Source organism: Zea mays, chromosome 1, assembly GCF_902167145.1.
Source record: "Zea mays cultivar B73 chromosome 1, Zm-B73-REFERENCE-NAM-5.0, whole genome shotgun sequence".
Lineage (NCBI taxonomy): Eukaryota > Viridiplantae > Streptophyta > Magnoliopsida > Poales > Poaceae > Zea > Zea mays.
The window spans coordinates 259,118,456-259,135,659 of NC_050096.1; the positions used below are offsets into that span (position 1 = coordinate 259,118,456).

At 43.1% G+C, this 17,204-nt stretch overlaps 1 protein-coding gene and 1 long non-coding RNA gene across 3 annotated transcripts; one reads left to right on the forward strand and one right to left on the reverse strand.

The window, feature by feature from the left end:
- Positions 1-10,132: 10,132 nt before the first annotated feature.
- LOC111590566 (uncharacterized) lies at positions 10,133-12,453 on the reverse strand. The gene is made up of 2 exons (XR_002749691.2): positions 11,790-12,453; positions 10,133-10,906 (listed from the first exon to the last, which is right to left on the reverse strand). It is a non-coding gene; the product is annotated as an uncharacterized lncRNA (long non-coding RNA).
- On the forward strand, positions 11,774-16,983 carry LOC100274496 (Protein kinase superfamily protein). Of its 2 annotated transcripts, XM_008670421.4 has the most exons (8): positions 11,774-12,456; positions 12,579-13,089; positions 14,531-14,652; positions 14,861-15,069; positions 15,152-15,326; positions 15,442-15,576; positions 15,695-15,913; positions 16,282-16,983. In XM_008670421.4, exons 2-7 carry the CDS (start codon positions 12,801-12,803, stop codon positions 15,899-15,901), a joined length of 1,137 nt encoding a protein of 378 aa, XP_008668643.1. In that variant the 5' UTR covers positions 11,774-12,456; positions 12,579-12,800; the 3' UTR covers positions 15,902-15,913; positions 16,282-16,983. The 2 variants fall into 2 exon arrangements, with proteins under 2 accessions (XP_008668643.1, NP_001142326.1); NM_001148854.1 differs by lacking the exon at positions 16,282-16,983 and having other exon boundaries at positions 11,990-12,456; positions 15,695-16,208.
- The last annotated feature ends 221 nt before the right edge of the window (positions 16,984-17,204 follow it).

Here is a 17,204-nt window from a genome sequence, read left to right on the forward strand (position 1 = left end):
AGACATCTTACGAACTCCTTACCGGTAAAAAGCCCAATGTTTCATATTTTAGAGTCTTTGGTAGCAAATGCTTTATTCTTGTTAAAAGAGGTAGAAAATCTAAATTTGCTCCTAAGGCTGTAGAAGGATTTTTACTAGGATATGATTCAAACACAAGGGCATATAGAGTCTTTAACAAGTCCTCTGGACAAGTTGAAGTTTCTTGTGACATTGTGTTTGATGAGACTAATGGCTCTCAAGTAGAGCAAGTTGATCTTGATGAGATAGGTGATGAAGAGGCTTCGTGCGTCGCGCTAAGGAACATGTCCATTGGGGATGTGTGTCCTAAGGAATCCGAAGAGCCACCACATGCACAAGATCAACCATCTTCCTCCACACAAGCATCTCCACCAACTCAAGATGAGGATGGGGCTCATAATGATGAAGGAGAAGATCAAGATGTTGAGCCACCTCAAGAGAAGAGCAATGATCATGGGGAGATGCTCATGATCAAGATGAGGAAGATGAACAAGTTCCAAGACCGCCACACCCAAGGGTCCACCAAGCAATCCAACGAGATCACCCCGTCAACACCATCCTCGACGACATTCATAAGGGGGTAACCACTAGATCTCGGGTTGCTCATTTTTGTGAACATTACTCTTTTGTTTCCTCTATTGAGCCACACAGGGTAGAGGAAGCACTACAAGATTTGGATTGGGTGGTGGCGATGCAAGAGGAGCTTAACAACTTCACTAGGAACGAGGTATGGCATTTAGTTCCACGTCCTAATCAAAATGTTGTAGGAACCAAGTGGGTCTTCCACAACAAGCAAGATGAGCATGGTGTGGTGACAAGGAACAAAGCCTGACTTGTGGCCAAGGGGTATTCATAAGTCGAAGGTTTGGATTTCGGTGAAACCTATGCACCCGTAGTTGGCTTGAGTCAATTCGCATTTTACTTGCCTATGCTACTTACCATGGCTTTAAGCTTTATCAAATGGACGTGAAAAGTGCCTTCCTCAATAGACCAATCAAGGAAGAGGTCTATGTTGAGCAACCTCCCGGCTTTGAAGATAGTGAGTACCCTAATTATGTATATAAACTCTCTAAGGCACTTTATGGGCTCAAGCAAGCCCCAAGAGCATGGTATGAATGCCTAAGAGATTTTCTTATCACTAATGGCTTCAAAGTCGGAAAGGCGGATCCTACTCTATTCACTAAAACTCTTGACAATGATTTGTTTGTATGCCAAATTTATGTTGATGATATTATATTTGGGTCTACTAACGAATCTACATGTGAGGAAATTAGTAGGATCATGACACAGAAATTCGAGATGTCAATGATGGGGGAGTTGAAGTACTTCTTGGGATTTCAAGTGAAGCAACTCCAAGAGGGCACCTTCATTAGCCAAACGAAGTATATTCAAGACATTCTAAACAAGTTTGGGATGAAGGATACCAAACCCATCAAGACACCCATGGGAACCAATGGGCATCTCGACCTCGACACGGGAGGTAAATCCGTCGATCAAAAGGTATACCGGTCGATGATAGGTTCTTTACTCTATTTATGTGCATCTCGACCGGACATAATGCTTTCCGTATGCATGCATGCAAGATTCCAAGCCGACCCTAAGGAAGCTCACCTTACGGCCGTAAAACGAATCTTGAGATATTTAGTTTATACTCCTAAGTTTGGGCTTTGGTACCCTCGGGGATCCACATTTGATTTAATTGGTTATTCGGATGCCGATTGGGCGGGGTGTAAAATCAATAGAAAGAGCACATCGGGGACTTGCCAGTTCTTGGGAAGATCCTTGGTGTCTTGGGCTTCAAAGAAGCAAAATTCCGTAGCTCTTTCTACCGCCGAAGCCGAGTACATTGCCGCAGGCCATTGTTGCGCGCAATTGCTTTGGATGAGGCAAACCCTTAGGAACTATGGTTACAAATTAACCAAAGTTCCTCTTCTATGTGATAATGAGAGTGCAATCCGCATGGCGGATAATCCCGTTGAGCATAGCCGCACTAAACACATAGCCATTCGGTATCATTTCTTAAGGGATCACCAACAAAAGGGAGATATCGAGATTGCATACATTAACACTAAGGAACAATTAGCCGATATCTTTACCAAGCCACTAGATGAACAAACTTTTAACAAACTTAGGCATGGGCTAAATATTCTTGATTCTAGGAATTTCTTTTGATGTCTTGCACACATAGCTCATGAATATACCTTTGATCATATCTCTTTTATATACTATGACTAATGTGTTTTCAAGTGAATTTCAAACCAAGTCATAGGTGTATTGAAAGGGAATTGGAGTCTTCGGCGAAGACAAAGGCTTCCACTCCACTCCATAACTCATCCTTCGCCGTCGCTCCGAGCAACTCTCCAACTTTGGTATAATCTTCACTCATATTTTGTTCACCAAAGGGGGAGAAAGTAGGAAGGGCTTATATTTCACTCAAGTATCCGTTTTTGGCGATTCATGCCAAAGGGGAAGAAAGTATTAGCCCAAAGCAAAAGGACCGCACCACCACTAATTTTTAAAATTTTAAAGGTCTTGAAATGATGAACTTTTCAATTGATATCTTATTGTTTTCAAAAGGGGGAGAAAGTAGTATTTTCAAAATTAGTATCTTAAAACCCTCTTGAACACTAAGAGGAAGATTTCACTAAGGGGGAGTTTTGTTTTAGTCAAAGGAAAAGCATTTGAAACAGGGGGAGAAAATTTCAAAACTTGAGAATGCTTATCAAAATCTTATTCATTTACCTTTGACTATCTGCAAAAGAACTTTGAAATGAATTTACAAAAGAATTTGCAAAAACAAAACATGTGGTGCAAGCGTGGTCCAAAATGTTAAAAATAAAGAAACAATCCATGCATATCTTATGTGAATTAATATTGGCTCAATTCTAAGTAACCTTTACACTTACAATTATGCAAACTAGTTCAATTATGCACTTCTATACTTGCTTTGGTTTGTGTTGGCATCAATCACCAAAAAGGGGGAGATTGAAAGGGAATTAGGCTTACACCTTTTTCCTAATTGATTTTGGTGGTTGAATTGCCCAACACAAATAATTAGACTAACTAGTTTGCTCTAGTCTATAAGTTTTACAGGTGCCAAAGGTTCACAATAAGCCAATAAAAAGACCAAGAAAGGGTTCAAACAAAGAGAGCAAAAGGCAACCCAAACGCACCCTGGTCTGGCGCACGGGACTGTCTGGTGTGCCACTGGACAGTGTCCGGTGCACCACCGGACAGTGTCCGGTGCACTAGGGCACTCAAGGCTGAACTCCTCACCTTCGGGAAAATGGGAGGCCGCTCCGCTATAATTGATCGGACTGTCCGGTGTGCCAGCGGAGCAACGGCTAGTTCACGCGCAACGGTCGACTGCAACGCATTAAATGCGCGCCTGCACGCGCAGAGGACAGAGGACGCGCAGTTGGCGCACCAGACAGTCTACAGGACCTGTCTGGTGCACCACCGGACAGCCCAGAGGCCCCACAAGTCAGAGCTCCAACGGTCGAACCCCAATGGCTGGCTGACGTGGCTGGCGCACCGGACAGTGTCCGGTGGCGCACCGGACTGTCCGGTGCGCCATGCGACAACAGTCTTCCAACGGCCATTTTTGGTGGTTGGGGCTATAAATACCCCAACCACCCCACATTCAATGGCATCCAAGTTTTCCACCTTCAACACATTACAAGAGCTATAGCATTCAATTCTAGACACTCCAAAGAGATCAAATCCTCTCCCAAGTCCGGAATCACACCCAATCAAATACGGCGTGATTGGTTGCTTTCTGGAAGCAGCCTGGCCGCGCCTGGCCGCTCGGGCCAGCTTCCGTTGAGCCTGGCCGCCCAGAGACCGAAACGAATCATGTTTCCCACGGGCCTGGCTCGGAGCGTTCTGCTGCATCTCTCGGGCCAAATCAGCACACTTACCCACCAACCAAACAGACGTACTTTGGATACGTAGATGCAACAGATGTATGTGCGGACAACCAAACAACCGTAAAGTAAAAAACTGCTGCATGCGGGAATGCATGCGTCCGCTCAGACAGCCTACCAATCATGCCTATAGTGACTAGAGAGACTGACATTTGTGTTCATTTGAGCTCTTGCGCTTGGATCGCTTCTTTTCTTTCTCATTCTTCTTGTGACAAACTCAATTGTAACCGAGGCAAGAGACACCAATTGTGTGGTGGTCCTTGCGGGAACTTCGTGTTCCGTTTGATTGAGAAGAGAAGCTCACTCGGTCTAAGTGACCGTTTGAGAGAGGGAAAGGGTTGAAAGAGACCCAGTCTTCGTGACCACCTCAACGGGGAGTAGGTTTGCAAGAACCGAACCTCGGTAAAACAAATCATTGTGTCTCGCTCTTTATTCGCTCACGATTTTTTTGCGCCCTCTCTCTCGGACTCGTTTCTATTTCTAACGCTAACCCGGCTTGTAGTTGTGCTTAAGTTTATAAATTTCAGACTCGCCCTATTCACCCCCCTCTAGGCGACTTTCAAGAATAGAACTCTACTGGACATGGCAAGGACCATGCTTGATGAGTACAAGACTCCGGACCGGTTTTGGGCTGAGGCGATTAACACCGCCTGCTACTCCATCAACCGGCTCTACCTTCACCGAATCCTCAAGAAAACATCGTATGAACTCCTCACTGGTAAAAAAACCCAATGTTTCATATTTTAGAGTCATTGGTAGCAAATGCTTTATTCTTATTAAAAGAGGTGGAAATCTAAATTTGCTCCTAAGGTTGTAGAAGGCTTTTTACTATGATATGACTCAAACACAAGGGCATATAGAGTCTTCAACAAATCCACTGGATTAGTTGAAGTTTCTTATGACATTATGTTTGATGAGACTAATGGCTCCCAAGTGGAGCAAGTTGATCTTGATGAACTAGATGATGAAGAGGCTCCGTGCGTCGCGCTAAGGAACATGTCCATTGGGGATGTGTGTCCTAAGGAATTCGAAGAGCCCACTCATGCACAAGATCAACCGTCATCTTCCATGCAAGCATCCCCTCCAACTCAAGATGAGGAACAGGCTCAAGACAATGAAGATGAAGATCAAGAGAAAGAGCCACCTCAAGAGGAAGACAACGATCAAGGGGGAGATGAAGTTGATCAAGACAAAGAAGATGATCTGGGTCAAAGACCGCCACACCCAAGAGTCCACCAAGCGATACAAAGAGATCACCCCGTCAACTCCATTCTTGGTGATATTCATAAGGGGGTAACAACTCGATCTAGAGTCGCTCATTTTTGTGAACATTACTCTTTTGGGTCCTCTATTGAGCCATACAGCGTGGAGGATGCACTAAGAGATTCAGATTGGGTGCTGGCAATGCAAAAGGAGCTCAACAACTTCACGAGGAATGAGGTATGACATCTTGTTCCACGTCCTAATCAAAATGTTGTAGGTACCAAATGGGTATTCCGCAACAAGCAAGACGAGCATGGTGTGGTGACAAGGAACAAAGCTCGACTTGTGGCCAAGGGATATTCACAAGTCGAAGGTTTGGATTTCAGTGAAACCTATGCACCCGTAGCTAGGCTTGAGTCCATTCATATATTACTTGCCTATGCTACTTACCATGTCTTTAAGATTTATCAAATGGACGTGAAAAGTGCCTTCCTCAATAGACCAATCAAGGAAGAGGTCTATGTTGAGCAACCTCCCGGCTTTAAAGATAGTGAGTACCCTAATCCTATTTACAAACTCTCAAAGGCGCTTTATGGGCTCAAGCAAGCCCCAAGAGCATGGTATGAATGCCTTCAAGATTTTCTTATCACTAATGGCTTCAAAGTCGGTAAAGCCGGTCCTACTCTCTTTACTAAAACAATTGCAAAGGATTTGTTTGTATGCCAAATTTATGTTGATGATATCATATTTGGGTCTACTAACAAATCTACATGTGAAGGGTTTAGTAGGATCATGATTAAAAAATTGGAGATGTCAATGATGGGGGGAGTTGAAGTACTTTCTAGGATTTCAAGTCAAGCAACTCCAAGAAGGCACCTTCATCAGCCAAACAAAGTACATTCAAGATATACTTAACAAGTTTGGAATGATGGACGCCAAGCCCATCAAGACACCCATGGGAACAAATGGGCACCTCGACCTTGACACGAGAGGTAAATCCGTAGATCAAAAGGTATACCGGTCGATGATAGGATCTTTACTCTATTTATGTGCATCTCGACCGGATATTATGCTTTCTTTATGCATGTGTGCAAGGTTCCAAGCCGATCCTAAGGAAGTTCACCTTAGGGTCGTGAAAAGAATCATGAGATATTTAGTATATACTCATAAGTTTGGACTTTGGTACCCCAAGGGATCCACTTTTCATTTAATAGGATATTCCGATGTCGATTGGGCAGGGTGTAAAATTGATAGAAAGAGCACATCAGTGACTTGTCAAATTCTGGGAAGATCCCTGGTGTCTTGGGCTTCAAAGAAACAAAACTCAGTAGCTCTTTCTACCGCCGAAGCCGAGTACATTGCCGCAGGCCATTGTTGCGCGCAATTACTTTGGATGAGGCAAACCCTCAGGGACTAGGCTACGAATTGAGCAAAGTCCCTCTCCTATGTGACAATGAGAGTGCTATCCGCATGGCGGATAATCCCGTTGAACACAGCCGCACTAAGCACATAGACATTCGATATCACTTTTTGAGGGATCACCAACAACGAGGGGATATTGAGATAGCTTATGTTAGCACCAAGGAACAATTAGCTGATATCTTCACCAAACCATTAGATGAGAAAACCTTTACCAAACTTAGGAATGAGCTCAATATTCTTGATTCTCGGAATTTTGATTGAAACATTGCACACATAGCTCTTTTATATACCTTTGATCATATCTCTTTCACTTTGGTACAAATGCATAATTCTTATTATTTATGTGCCAAGGCTATGGCTAATGTGTATTCAAGTGTATTTCTACTAAGCCATAGATTGAAATGGAGTCTTCGGCGACGACAAGGCTTCCACTTCACTCTATCGGTATCAATTACCCTTCGCCGTTACTCCACACCACTCTTCAATTGGTATAATCTTCACTCATATTTTTTACCAGTGGAGGAGAAAGTAGAAGGGCTCTCAAAAGACTCCGTTTTTGGCGATTAATGCCAAAGGGGAGAAATATTAAGCCCAAAGCAAAAGGACCGCACCACCACCAAATTAAAAAAAATCAAGAATTTTTCAAATTGGTATCAAATGAATTTGATCTCTTTCAATTGGTATTTACAAAAATTTGGTAAAACCCTCTTGAACACTAAGAGGAGCATTTCATTCAGGGGGAGTTTTGTTTAAGTCAAAGGAAAAGCATTTGAAACGGGGGAGAAAATTTCAAATCTTGAAAATGCTTCTCAAAATCTTATTCATATACCTTTGACTATTTGCAAAAAGACTTTGAAAAGATTTTCCAAAAAGAGTTTGCAAAAACAAAACAAGTGGTGCAAGCGTGGTCCAAAATGTTAAATAAAAAAAGCAACATGCATATCTAATAAAAAATATAAATTGGTTAATTCCAAGCAACCTTTGCACTTACCTTATACAAACTAGTTCAATTCTGCACTTATATATTTGCTTTGGTTTGTGTTGGCATCAATCACCAAAAGGGGGAGATTGAAAGGGAAATAGGGTTTAACCTTTTTCTAAATGATTTTGGTGGTTGAATGCCCAACACCAATAATTGGACTAACTAGTTTGCTCTAGATTATACATTCTACAGGTGCTAAAGGTTCAACATAAACCAATAAGAAGAACAAGTTAGGGTTCAAAAAGACAGGAGCAAAAGAAACCGAAGTGAACCCTGGTCTGGCAAATTGGACTGTCCGGTGTGCCACCGGACTGTGTCCGGTGACCAGGGCCATACGGCTTCAAACTTGCCACCTTCGGGTTTCAGAAGAGCCGCTCCGCTATAATTCACCGGACTGTCCGGTGTGCCATCGGACTGTCCGGTGTGCCAGCGGAGCAACGGCTCCAGCGCAACGATCGACTGTAATGGACACCTGCAAAAGTGCTACAGTGCGTGGACAGTTCGCGCAGAGTCATTGCAGCCGCCAGAAGGCGCACTGGACAGTGAACAGTGCCTGTCCGGTGTCACATGAAGACAAAGCTCCAACGGTCGAAACCGTCAGAACCCTAACGGTTGGGTGACGTGGCTGGCGCACCGGACTGTCCGGTGCGCCCATCGACAACAGCCTGCCCCAACGGTTGAATTGGTGGTTGGGGGCTATAGTACCCCACAACCACCTCCACTCTAACCATCCAAGCATTCACAACAGTGCGTTCAATACAAGAGCAATACACAACACTCCAAGACACAAATCAAAGCCTCCGATCCAATCAAAGTCCACAATTCAACTCTAGTATTTTAGGACTTGTGAGAAGATCGTCTTGTGTTTCTTTGTTGCTCTTGTTGCTTGGTTGACTTTCTTCTTCCTCATTCTTGTTCTCTAGGTGACTTGTAATCAAAGCAAGAGACACCAAGTGTGTGGTGGTCCTTGTGGGGTCTAAGTGACCTGTTTGATTAAGGAGAAAGCTCACTCGGTCTAAGTGAACGTTTGAGAGAGGGAAACAGTTGAAAGAGACTCGGTCTTTGTGACCACCTCAATGGGGACTAGGTTCTTTGGAACCAAACCTCGGTAAAACAAATCACCGTGTCATCCGCTTTATTTTCTTGGTTGATTTGTTTTCCCTCTCTCCCGGACTTGATATTCGCTCTAACGCTAACCCCGGCTTGTAGTTTGTGGATTAAGTTATAAATTTCAGATTTCGCCTATCCACCCCCTCTAGGAGACTTTCACAATAGTGCTTATAGTCATATTTGTCTCATCTCTTGTGTATTCTCTGTAGATTTAGTGTTTGGCGTTCGTTCTAGCCAAACAGAGAGGTGTAGTGTTGCTGCAAGAGTGAGCAATGACCTTGAACAAGTGTTGGTGTTTTGTTCATCTACCGGAGAGCTGCTAACTTGTGATAGTCACATTTCTATTGTATTGCAACCATCATCTAAGATAGTGGAAGACTCGATTTATCACACTGGTGATAAACCTAAGCAACCGGATGGAGTTGTAATAGAGTCAAGTTGGCTAACTCCAACGTGGATGTAGGCAACATTTCAGGCTTGGGCAAACCATGGAAAAAATGATTTGTCTCTTGTCTCTTGCATTGCTTTCTTATTTTCACTTCTCTACTTATCTTTGGTATAAGCTTTATGTGAAGTACATGATATTTTGAGGCAAAGACTCTATTCTGCCGCGATCTACTTGACTTATTTTATTCCGCCGTGATTAACGCTTCGAGTAGAGTAAAAAAATCATTTGAGTTTAAGTTTTTATATTTTCCTATTCACCCCTCTAGGCGACATCCAAGTCCTTAGTACCGTCAAAGGGTACTTTCATAAATTGTCAATCCTTTTGATATATCTGAAACATACTTAGAAACAATTAACAAATCAATATTTTGAAGACATTTGGCCAAAGAGAACCCCCAACAAGAGAGTTGCTAAATGGTAACATGGAGTAAATTTTGTGTGTTCTCCAATAGTTCTCTATTTTAGTTACCAAATATTTTTGGTATACATCTATGCTTCGAGAGTGAACAGAAGCTTGCTACATTTAGCAACAATATAAGGTTTATATTTAGCAACAATATAAGGTTGGATAGGGACTTTATAAATTTAGTCACATCTTTGACATAACCGTTGAACTTCTTAAATTTGTATTTAGGAACATAAGATGCTCGAATTACTCTCTAGGTTTTATTATGACAACCACTTTCTTACTTTGCTTTGCTGCATGAGTAGTCACGATTAGGGATGGTAATGAGGAATTTCTCGTCGGGGAATAGCTCCCCATCCCTATCTCCATCCCCGTAACAAAAAAATCACGGAAATCTCCCCGTTTGCCGTGAGGATAAATCCCCGACGAGGAACCACGTTCTCGCTTAAATTATAATTAAGACATGCATCTTTTATTATTAATGTAAAATATTGTCACTTGTATACATTGACAGAGTAAGAAATTATTATATATACATCAAAATGAATATATTTGTAAAATGAGTAATATTTTGACAATATAATTATTTAGTTTTATTATTAACTAGTACACAAAAACATCGTCACGTACAAATTTAACGGGACCTTACGAGGAACGGGGATGGAGAATGTTTCCTATCTCCGTCCCTGTTTATCCGTCAAAAGAAGAAAATTTTCTGTTTACATTTTTATAGGGGAAGAAACTTCTTCATCGGCTAACAGAGCAATTCGCTGCGAAGAATTAGGAATCGGGCCCACGATCAACGACTCCTTATCTCACGCTCATCCCCCACTAGGCACTACACTGCACTTGGTAATAATATGCTAGTCATGTAGGCGGCTGTCTGAATCTGATGTGAGGTGGGCTCCGAATCGGCCGGCCGGCGAAAAGGAGAGGCCGCCAGGCGCCGGCCGGCCGCCACCCACCATGACGACCATGGTTGCTGCGTGCTCTACCCGGGGCCTCTACCAACTAACGAACGGAACCACTCTGTAGCACAAGAGTTGCTTCAGCCGCAAGCTCTAGTTAGCTTTCTGAATCTCTGAACGTACGCCATTGCGCACCGTCGTCTTGTCTAGCAGAGAGCCATGCATCCTCCATCGCCGGCCATTCGGGATCTTTTTTTTTCGGTGCTGGATCGGATGATCTTGGCTTTAAGGCGGCACCGCCACATGATCCGGTAGTGGGAGCAAAAGCTCGGTCCCTGTCACACACATGCATGGTCTAGGGCTGGGCTGCGTGTCCTGACGTACGCAACACCAGACGTACGTGTGCCTGCTTTATGGTTGGTTCCATGGCTGGTGCTTTCGTTCCTGCGATGCGAGGATAAGAAATGCGAGTGCACCTGCGGTCCTGAAAAGGATACAGATCAAATCAAACTTTGATTATAATTACCAGGTTTACACAAAAAAGGTGCCAATAAATTTATCTTTGTATTTTGTTTCGTAGTATACTTGTCAGCTGTATGTTTGGTTTCCGCCACAACTTTCCTAACTTTCCCGTCTAAATTTAGGGGTTGTTTGATTCTATAACTATGGTGCCAAAAAATTGCCAAACAATGTTATGTCACATTTGCCTAATGTGCATAAGGTTAGTCGCTCAAATTCTACGCCACAGTTTGCCACGCCTAAGAGCAACTCCAATAGTTATGTAAATTTTAGCTCTCTAAATCACAGATTTAAGAAGTGCTAAATGGCTTTTGAAGTAAAAAAATGTGAGTTCTCCAATAGTTCTCTAAATATAGGTTGTAATTTTGTTTTGTATCTATCCACATAAAAAATAAGTCACAAAAACTATATAATGCAGTCAACATTTTTGTTTAGGGAGTTGTTAAATGGTTGACAAATGTAGAGAGAAAATGAGGTTAGATGACAAGTTGTTAAATTTAGAAAGTTCATTTAGAGAACTGTTGGAGAATAATTTTCATGTTAACTACCTAAATTATTGATTTAAGAAGTCTTTTAGAGAACTAATGGAGTTGCTCTAAGCGAATCTTGTCACAATTTTATCGGTCATTGACGAGTGAGACCTACGCAGCAGGAGAAAAATCTTACCATAACTGTGGCTTTAAATTAAACTAAACATATGCATAATTTAGTCAAACTTATCTAATCTTAGATGTGGCGAATCGTGACAAGTTAGACAATAAACCAAACAACTGGGGTTCTTCAACTCAAACGAAAAGCTGTGGCTTCTTAAGCAGGAAACCAACTAGTAGGCAAGTAAAGCAGCCAACCTTTTTGACAGATGAAAATCGAGGACCCACATGTATGAAGATGACTGGCAATCATCTTGGGCATGACTGGCAATAATCTCGAGCGCATGCCGTATGCGAAAGAAAAAATCTCTCGTCTGCAGTCCAGCTTGGACCGTGGGGAAGCAGCATATCCTTTGCGGCCGCAAGAGACGCGGCGTAGAACAAAGGAGCCGCCAAGACGGCAAGGCGCCAAGGCGACCGGACAGGCCTAGGCGAAGCGGGCGCAGCTCCTGCCGGTGGTGGGTAGTGGCCCTAGCAATAAACATCTTGCCCAACCGGCTCTCGCTACGCGCCTACGCTTCGTCAACACCGGAACCGCCCCCACCCCGCCCCGAGCGCCAATTGCACCGCCGCTCCCGGCCAAACCGGCCAAGTCAACGGCGCATCCACTTCTCCTTACCATCCCGGAGGTAATCTTGCGCCGATTCGGTGCCGATTTGCGCCATCCGCGACCGGAGGCTCCGCCGGGTCTTGTGTTCTTGCGGGGCGGGGGCTCAGGACAACCTGGCCTCTGCTTGATTGGATTCGGGGCGTTCGGCGCCTCCAGCTCGCGATCTTTCCTGCCGGTTTCGTCGACCGCTGGTCAACCTGGCCGGTCGGTCCCGGGGGCTCTTCACCTCCGTGCTGCCTGCCACCGTCGCTTTAGGTCGGTATAGTACAGCTGCATCCTCTCTTTACTTGTTGGATTGGATCCACCGGTGTCTATCTCCTCTCCTGCCAGGTCACGGCCTAATTCGTGGAATTTTGTTTGGTGGTGCATATCTCCAGTCAAGTCTCGGCCAAGATTTTAGCTATCTCCGGTCAAAAGGCTTTACCGATTCTTGGATTGGTGGCTTCTTGGGGGCGAGAAGCCGGTTCCTGTTTCGTCTCTTGTGCTCCAGCATGTTCTGTAGCACACCGGTTCCCCATCTCCAGTGAAGGTGTTCGTGTGCTCTTGGTTTTGTGCCTCCCGGAATCGTTCCCGGAAAGCTACTTTTGGCCGCTGCGGCGATGGCGTCGAGCACCAGCGAGATGGCCGAGGGGAAGGAGAAGCTGAAGAGGTCCGGCAGCTTGGGAAGCAACGATACGTATGTGCGTGCAGACAAGATTGATCTTACGAGCCTCGACATCCAGCTGGAGAACCAGCTCACCAAGACCTGGGGCAAAGCCAATCTCAAATCCCAGGGGCCAAAGGAGGAGTGGGAGATCGACCTTGCAAAGCTGGAGATCCGCTATGTCATCGCTCAGGGGACGTATGGCACGGTCTACCGGGGCACCTACGATGGACAGGACGTCGCAGGTATTGATCTAGCTCTGCTTCTTTCAAAGTGTATGATAATGTTGCAGACAGGCTCACTTTGGTAAAAGTCTTATGCTGTCTTATGGATTCAAGGTGAAATAACATACCCCATGACTGAAACAATATACCCCATGATTGAAACAATGCTTCTGTGTGACTACTGACTAGTTCCAGTAGCTTACTTATTGAAGTTTATTCCAATCCAACCTATGGAATGGAAGGCCTTATTATTCGATTTTTTGTGGAAAGTAATACCTGGCATCACTTCTCTGTCTAATCCAGGGTTTGTCTTGATCATTTGTGCTTGAGATGCTGCTACATATGCTTGATTGCGAATTTGCAATGTATCTACTGTTCTTTTGCAACTGCTCCATATGTTCTATCACATTGCGGACTCTAAGATATGCATGCCTTTTTTTTCTTAAGAAGAAACTTTTCCTAACTGAAACTTATGGTTTAGAATGTGCATTTGACCTTAATGGTTGGTGGTTAAAATGCTGACAAATCTGTTGCTTGAATGGAGGAATTCAGTAAGATAGTAAATATGGACTGGTCTGGTTAGACTACATTTAAGCTTGTCGCATGCCTAGAATTTAGACGGGCATGTGTGGCTTTGCATACTCCTAGTTTATGACCTTGCAGCACGAATAGTTTCAGGATATTCTTTCTCGACTTCCCAAAGTATGCATGTGTTCCCATTCTTCCCTCTATTTCTTACTTTTCACTTTTGGGTTGCAGTCCTCCTGCCCCATGCCCCTTAATCAATTTATTGCCAGTCAGAAATGTTTTGATGTTGACCTCTTTTCCTTTTCCTTATCTTTTTAAGCGTCTATCCTTCTACGAATTGATCTTCACGTCATTCGGAGATTGATGTGCAAATAATGTTTTGCACTTAATCTTTCCAAACTATGTAATGTTCCTGTAGCCTTCTCAAGATTAGTTTTGCCATTGTTGTGCTTGTCGTCAATAAGCCATTGTGCAACTTTAGTATATACAGTAGATATCATTGTTGTGTTCATCAGCTATAGATATGTGACCACGACAAATGACAATGCTATCAGAAGCTCTTTGTGCTACATTTTTGTTAGATTAAGATTTTATTTTTTTGATCCAATTCAATTGCTTTCATCTAAAATTTATTGCTTTGACTTACAAGATTGTGGTTTTAGACCACAGAGCACTTGCTTCCTCTTATTGCTTCATTAATAATAAATAAATGATATCATTTACTTTCGGTGGGGTGGGTCTCCTTTTTCTGTTTTTTAATCAATTCTCTTAAGTTAACAACCACATACTTTCACTGTTGAATAGGGATTCTTTGATATTATTATCACAATTACTTATGATGCTTCATTGATCTGCTATTGTCATGCTGACATGTGTGCACTATATGTCCACAATTCCAAGGACAGATAAGTAAGATTATTGTGTGATACTGCAGTGAAGCTTTTGGATTGGGGAGAAGATGGTTTTGCCACAGAGGCTGAAACTGCTGCTTTACGAACATCATTTAAGACGGAGGTTGCTGTTTGGCATAAGCTCAGCCACCCTAATGTTACAAAGGTGAATATTTTCATGAATTCCTGTGCATGTTCATGTCTGTAACTCCGGATAGATGCTTGTTTATGTAGTAAAGCTGTTGATCCTTAGCTTGCTGATTATTACCAAAATTTGCCCATGACCAGTTCATAGCAGGTATCTTCCATAAAAAGTTTTTCCTTTTGTGCTATTGGAGAAGTACTTGAATGCATTGTGTTGTTTTTTCTCGCAGTTTGTTGGTGCATCTATGGGGACCACAGACCTTAAGATTCCATCAAACAATTCCAATGGTGCTGCACGTACAAATTTGCCAGCAAGAGCATGTTGTGTTGTGGTAGAGTATCTTGCTGGAGGAACTTTGAAGCAATATTTGATAAAGAATAGCCGACGGAAGCTTGCTTATAAAGTTGTGGTCCAGCTTGCATTGGATTTGGCCAGAGGGTAAATAACACTTAAGCTGAAATACTGCCATGAATTGTTTTCTCTGAATCCACTGCTAACTGTCTGGAGATTTCCTTTGCAGATTGAGCTATCTGCACTCCAGAAAGATTGTACATCGGGATGTGAAAAGCGAAAACATGCTGCTTACTCCACAGAGAAACCTTAAGATTGCCGATTTCGGTGTTGCTCGTGTTGAGGCTCAGAATCCAAAGGACATGACTGGTGCAACAGGCACACTTGGTTATATGGCTCCAGAGGTATTTACTGGACTGACCTTTTTTTTAATCTTTTCTGTTCCATAATGTGGATTATTTTCAGTTATTCCCATGCTAAAAATAAAGTGTCTGTCCCGTTTCTTTGTATGTGCTATAGGTTCTTGATGGTAAGCCATACAACAGGAAGTGTGATGTTTATAGTTTTGGCATTTGTTTATGGGAAATCTATTGCTGTGACATGCCTTACCCAGACCTAAGTTTTGCCGATGTCTCATCTGCCGTTGTTCACCAGGTTTGCCCTGTGTTCCATATATACTGCATATATGCAATTAGTTTTCTCTCTCTCTCCCTCATGTAATGTGCACAGGACAGTATGCATTTTATAAATTATTTCTTCTTTCTTTCGGCAGAATTTGCGCCCAGACATTCCTCGCTGCTGCCCAAGCGCATTTGCGAATGTTATGCGGAAATGCTGGGATGCAAACCCTGATAAACGCCCTGATATGGATGAAGTGGTGCAGCTTTTAGAGGCTCTGGACACGAGCAAAGGCGGTGGCATGATACCTGATGGCCAATCATCAGGATGCTTATGCTTCACAAAGGCTCGTGGTCCATAGATACTTTTCATGGTACTCCCTTCCCTTGGCAACACTTTCCCCGTGTAAATGACTGGGCCACAGCATGCTTCTCTTTGCACGACCTGTGCAGTCGTCGCTTACAGTTCTCCATAGCTGCCTTGCGATCATTGCGTGTCAACCTGTAGCTCTCATACGATTTTTGCTGTCCTCTGTCGACAATCTTTTCATATACTAGTGTGCTGCTGTAATTGTGGTTCTAAAAGAGATTTGGCATACGCGTTACACTCTTGAAACTGCTGTATGATCAGTATAAATCTTTACTCTGATTATTATTTCCATTTGTGCTAAGAATTGAGTACAAGAATGGCCTGAAATAAATTCGTGTTTAGCTGATCCTGTGCTTTTGTTCATTTGTTCAGGCCATTTTGAGACATGCTGGTGCTGTGGCTATTGTTGTTCTTTTCGCCCTTAAATGTAGTAGAATCAGTTCATTAGTTATGAGACTCAATGTCGGCTGGCTAAACTGCACTTTCTAAAACTCGCTCGTTATGGCACTTCTCTCATCGCTTGGAATAAGGTCACTTGTCTAAAGAACAAAGGTGGTCTTGGAGTGCTTAATCCGAGAATTCAGAATGTGGCCCTTCTGATGAAATTTGTTCATAAGTTTTACAATAGACTGGACATTCCTTGGGTCCATATGGTGCGGGACTCCTACTATTCTTCGGTCAGATCCCCCACTGCTCTCATAAGAAAGGGCCCTTCTGGTGGAGAGATGTTACACAATTACTCACCTACTTCAGAGGATATGCCATGCCTCGTGTGGGTGATGGAAGCATTATCCTCTTTTGGCAGGATGTTTGGAACAATCACGCCCCCATGACGGCTTTCCCCTGCCTCTATTCCTTAGCAAAAAAAAATAAGGAATCCACAATGCTGGCATTCATCAGTAATGTCTTTAGAAGATAATTTTCACACTCCTCTGTCATGCAGGCTCAGGAATACATTATCTTTTCATATATGATCGAATGCTGGAAGCTAGGGAAGAGACGGATAAATGGATTTACCCTTAGGAAACAACAAGTTCATCTCCTCGAAATTCTATAATATCATCTTTGCATCCATCAATCCTCTCGCGATTTTTTTTATGGATTTGGTCTCATCTTTCGGCTGACTGCCTGACTGCGTAACCCAAACGCTGTATTAGGATTCCCATCTTTTGCATATCCTTATTGGAGTTAACCTAATGTTGGTTAATAAAGTTATGCGACAACTTGTCAACTTTATCTGCAGTTGCACAATCAACATAAACTGTATATATTAATAGATAAGTAGGTACTCCCTC

Excerpts from the sequence above, each read along its gene's own strand:
- LOC100274496 (XM_008670421.4), top strand. The coding sequence starts at position 12,801 with ATGGCGTCGAGCACCAGCGAGATGGCCGAGGGGAAGGAGAAGCTGAAG. Across the intron at positions 13,090-14,530 it reads CGATGGACAGGACGTCGCAG|TGAAGCTTTTGGATTGGGGA; the intron begins GTATTGATCTAG and ends GTGATACTGCAG. Across the intron at positions 15,577-15,694 it reads CATCTGCCGTTGTTCACCAG|AATTTGCGCCCAGACATTCC; the intron begins GTTTGCCCTGTG and ends TTCTTTCGGCAG.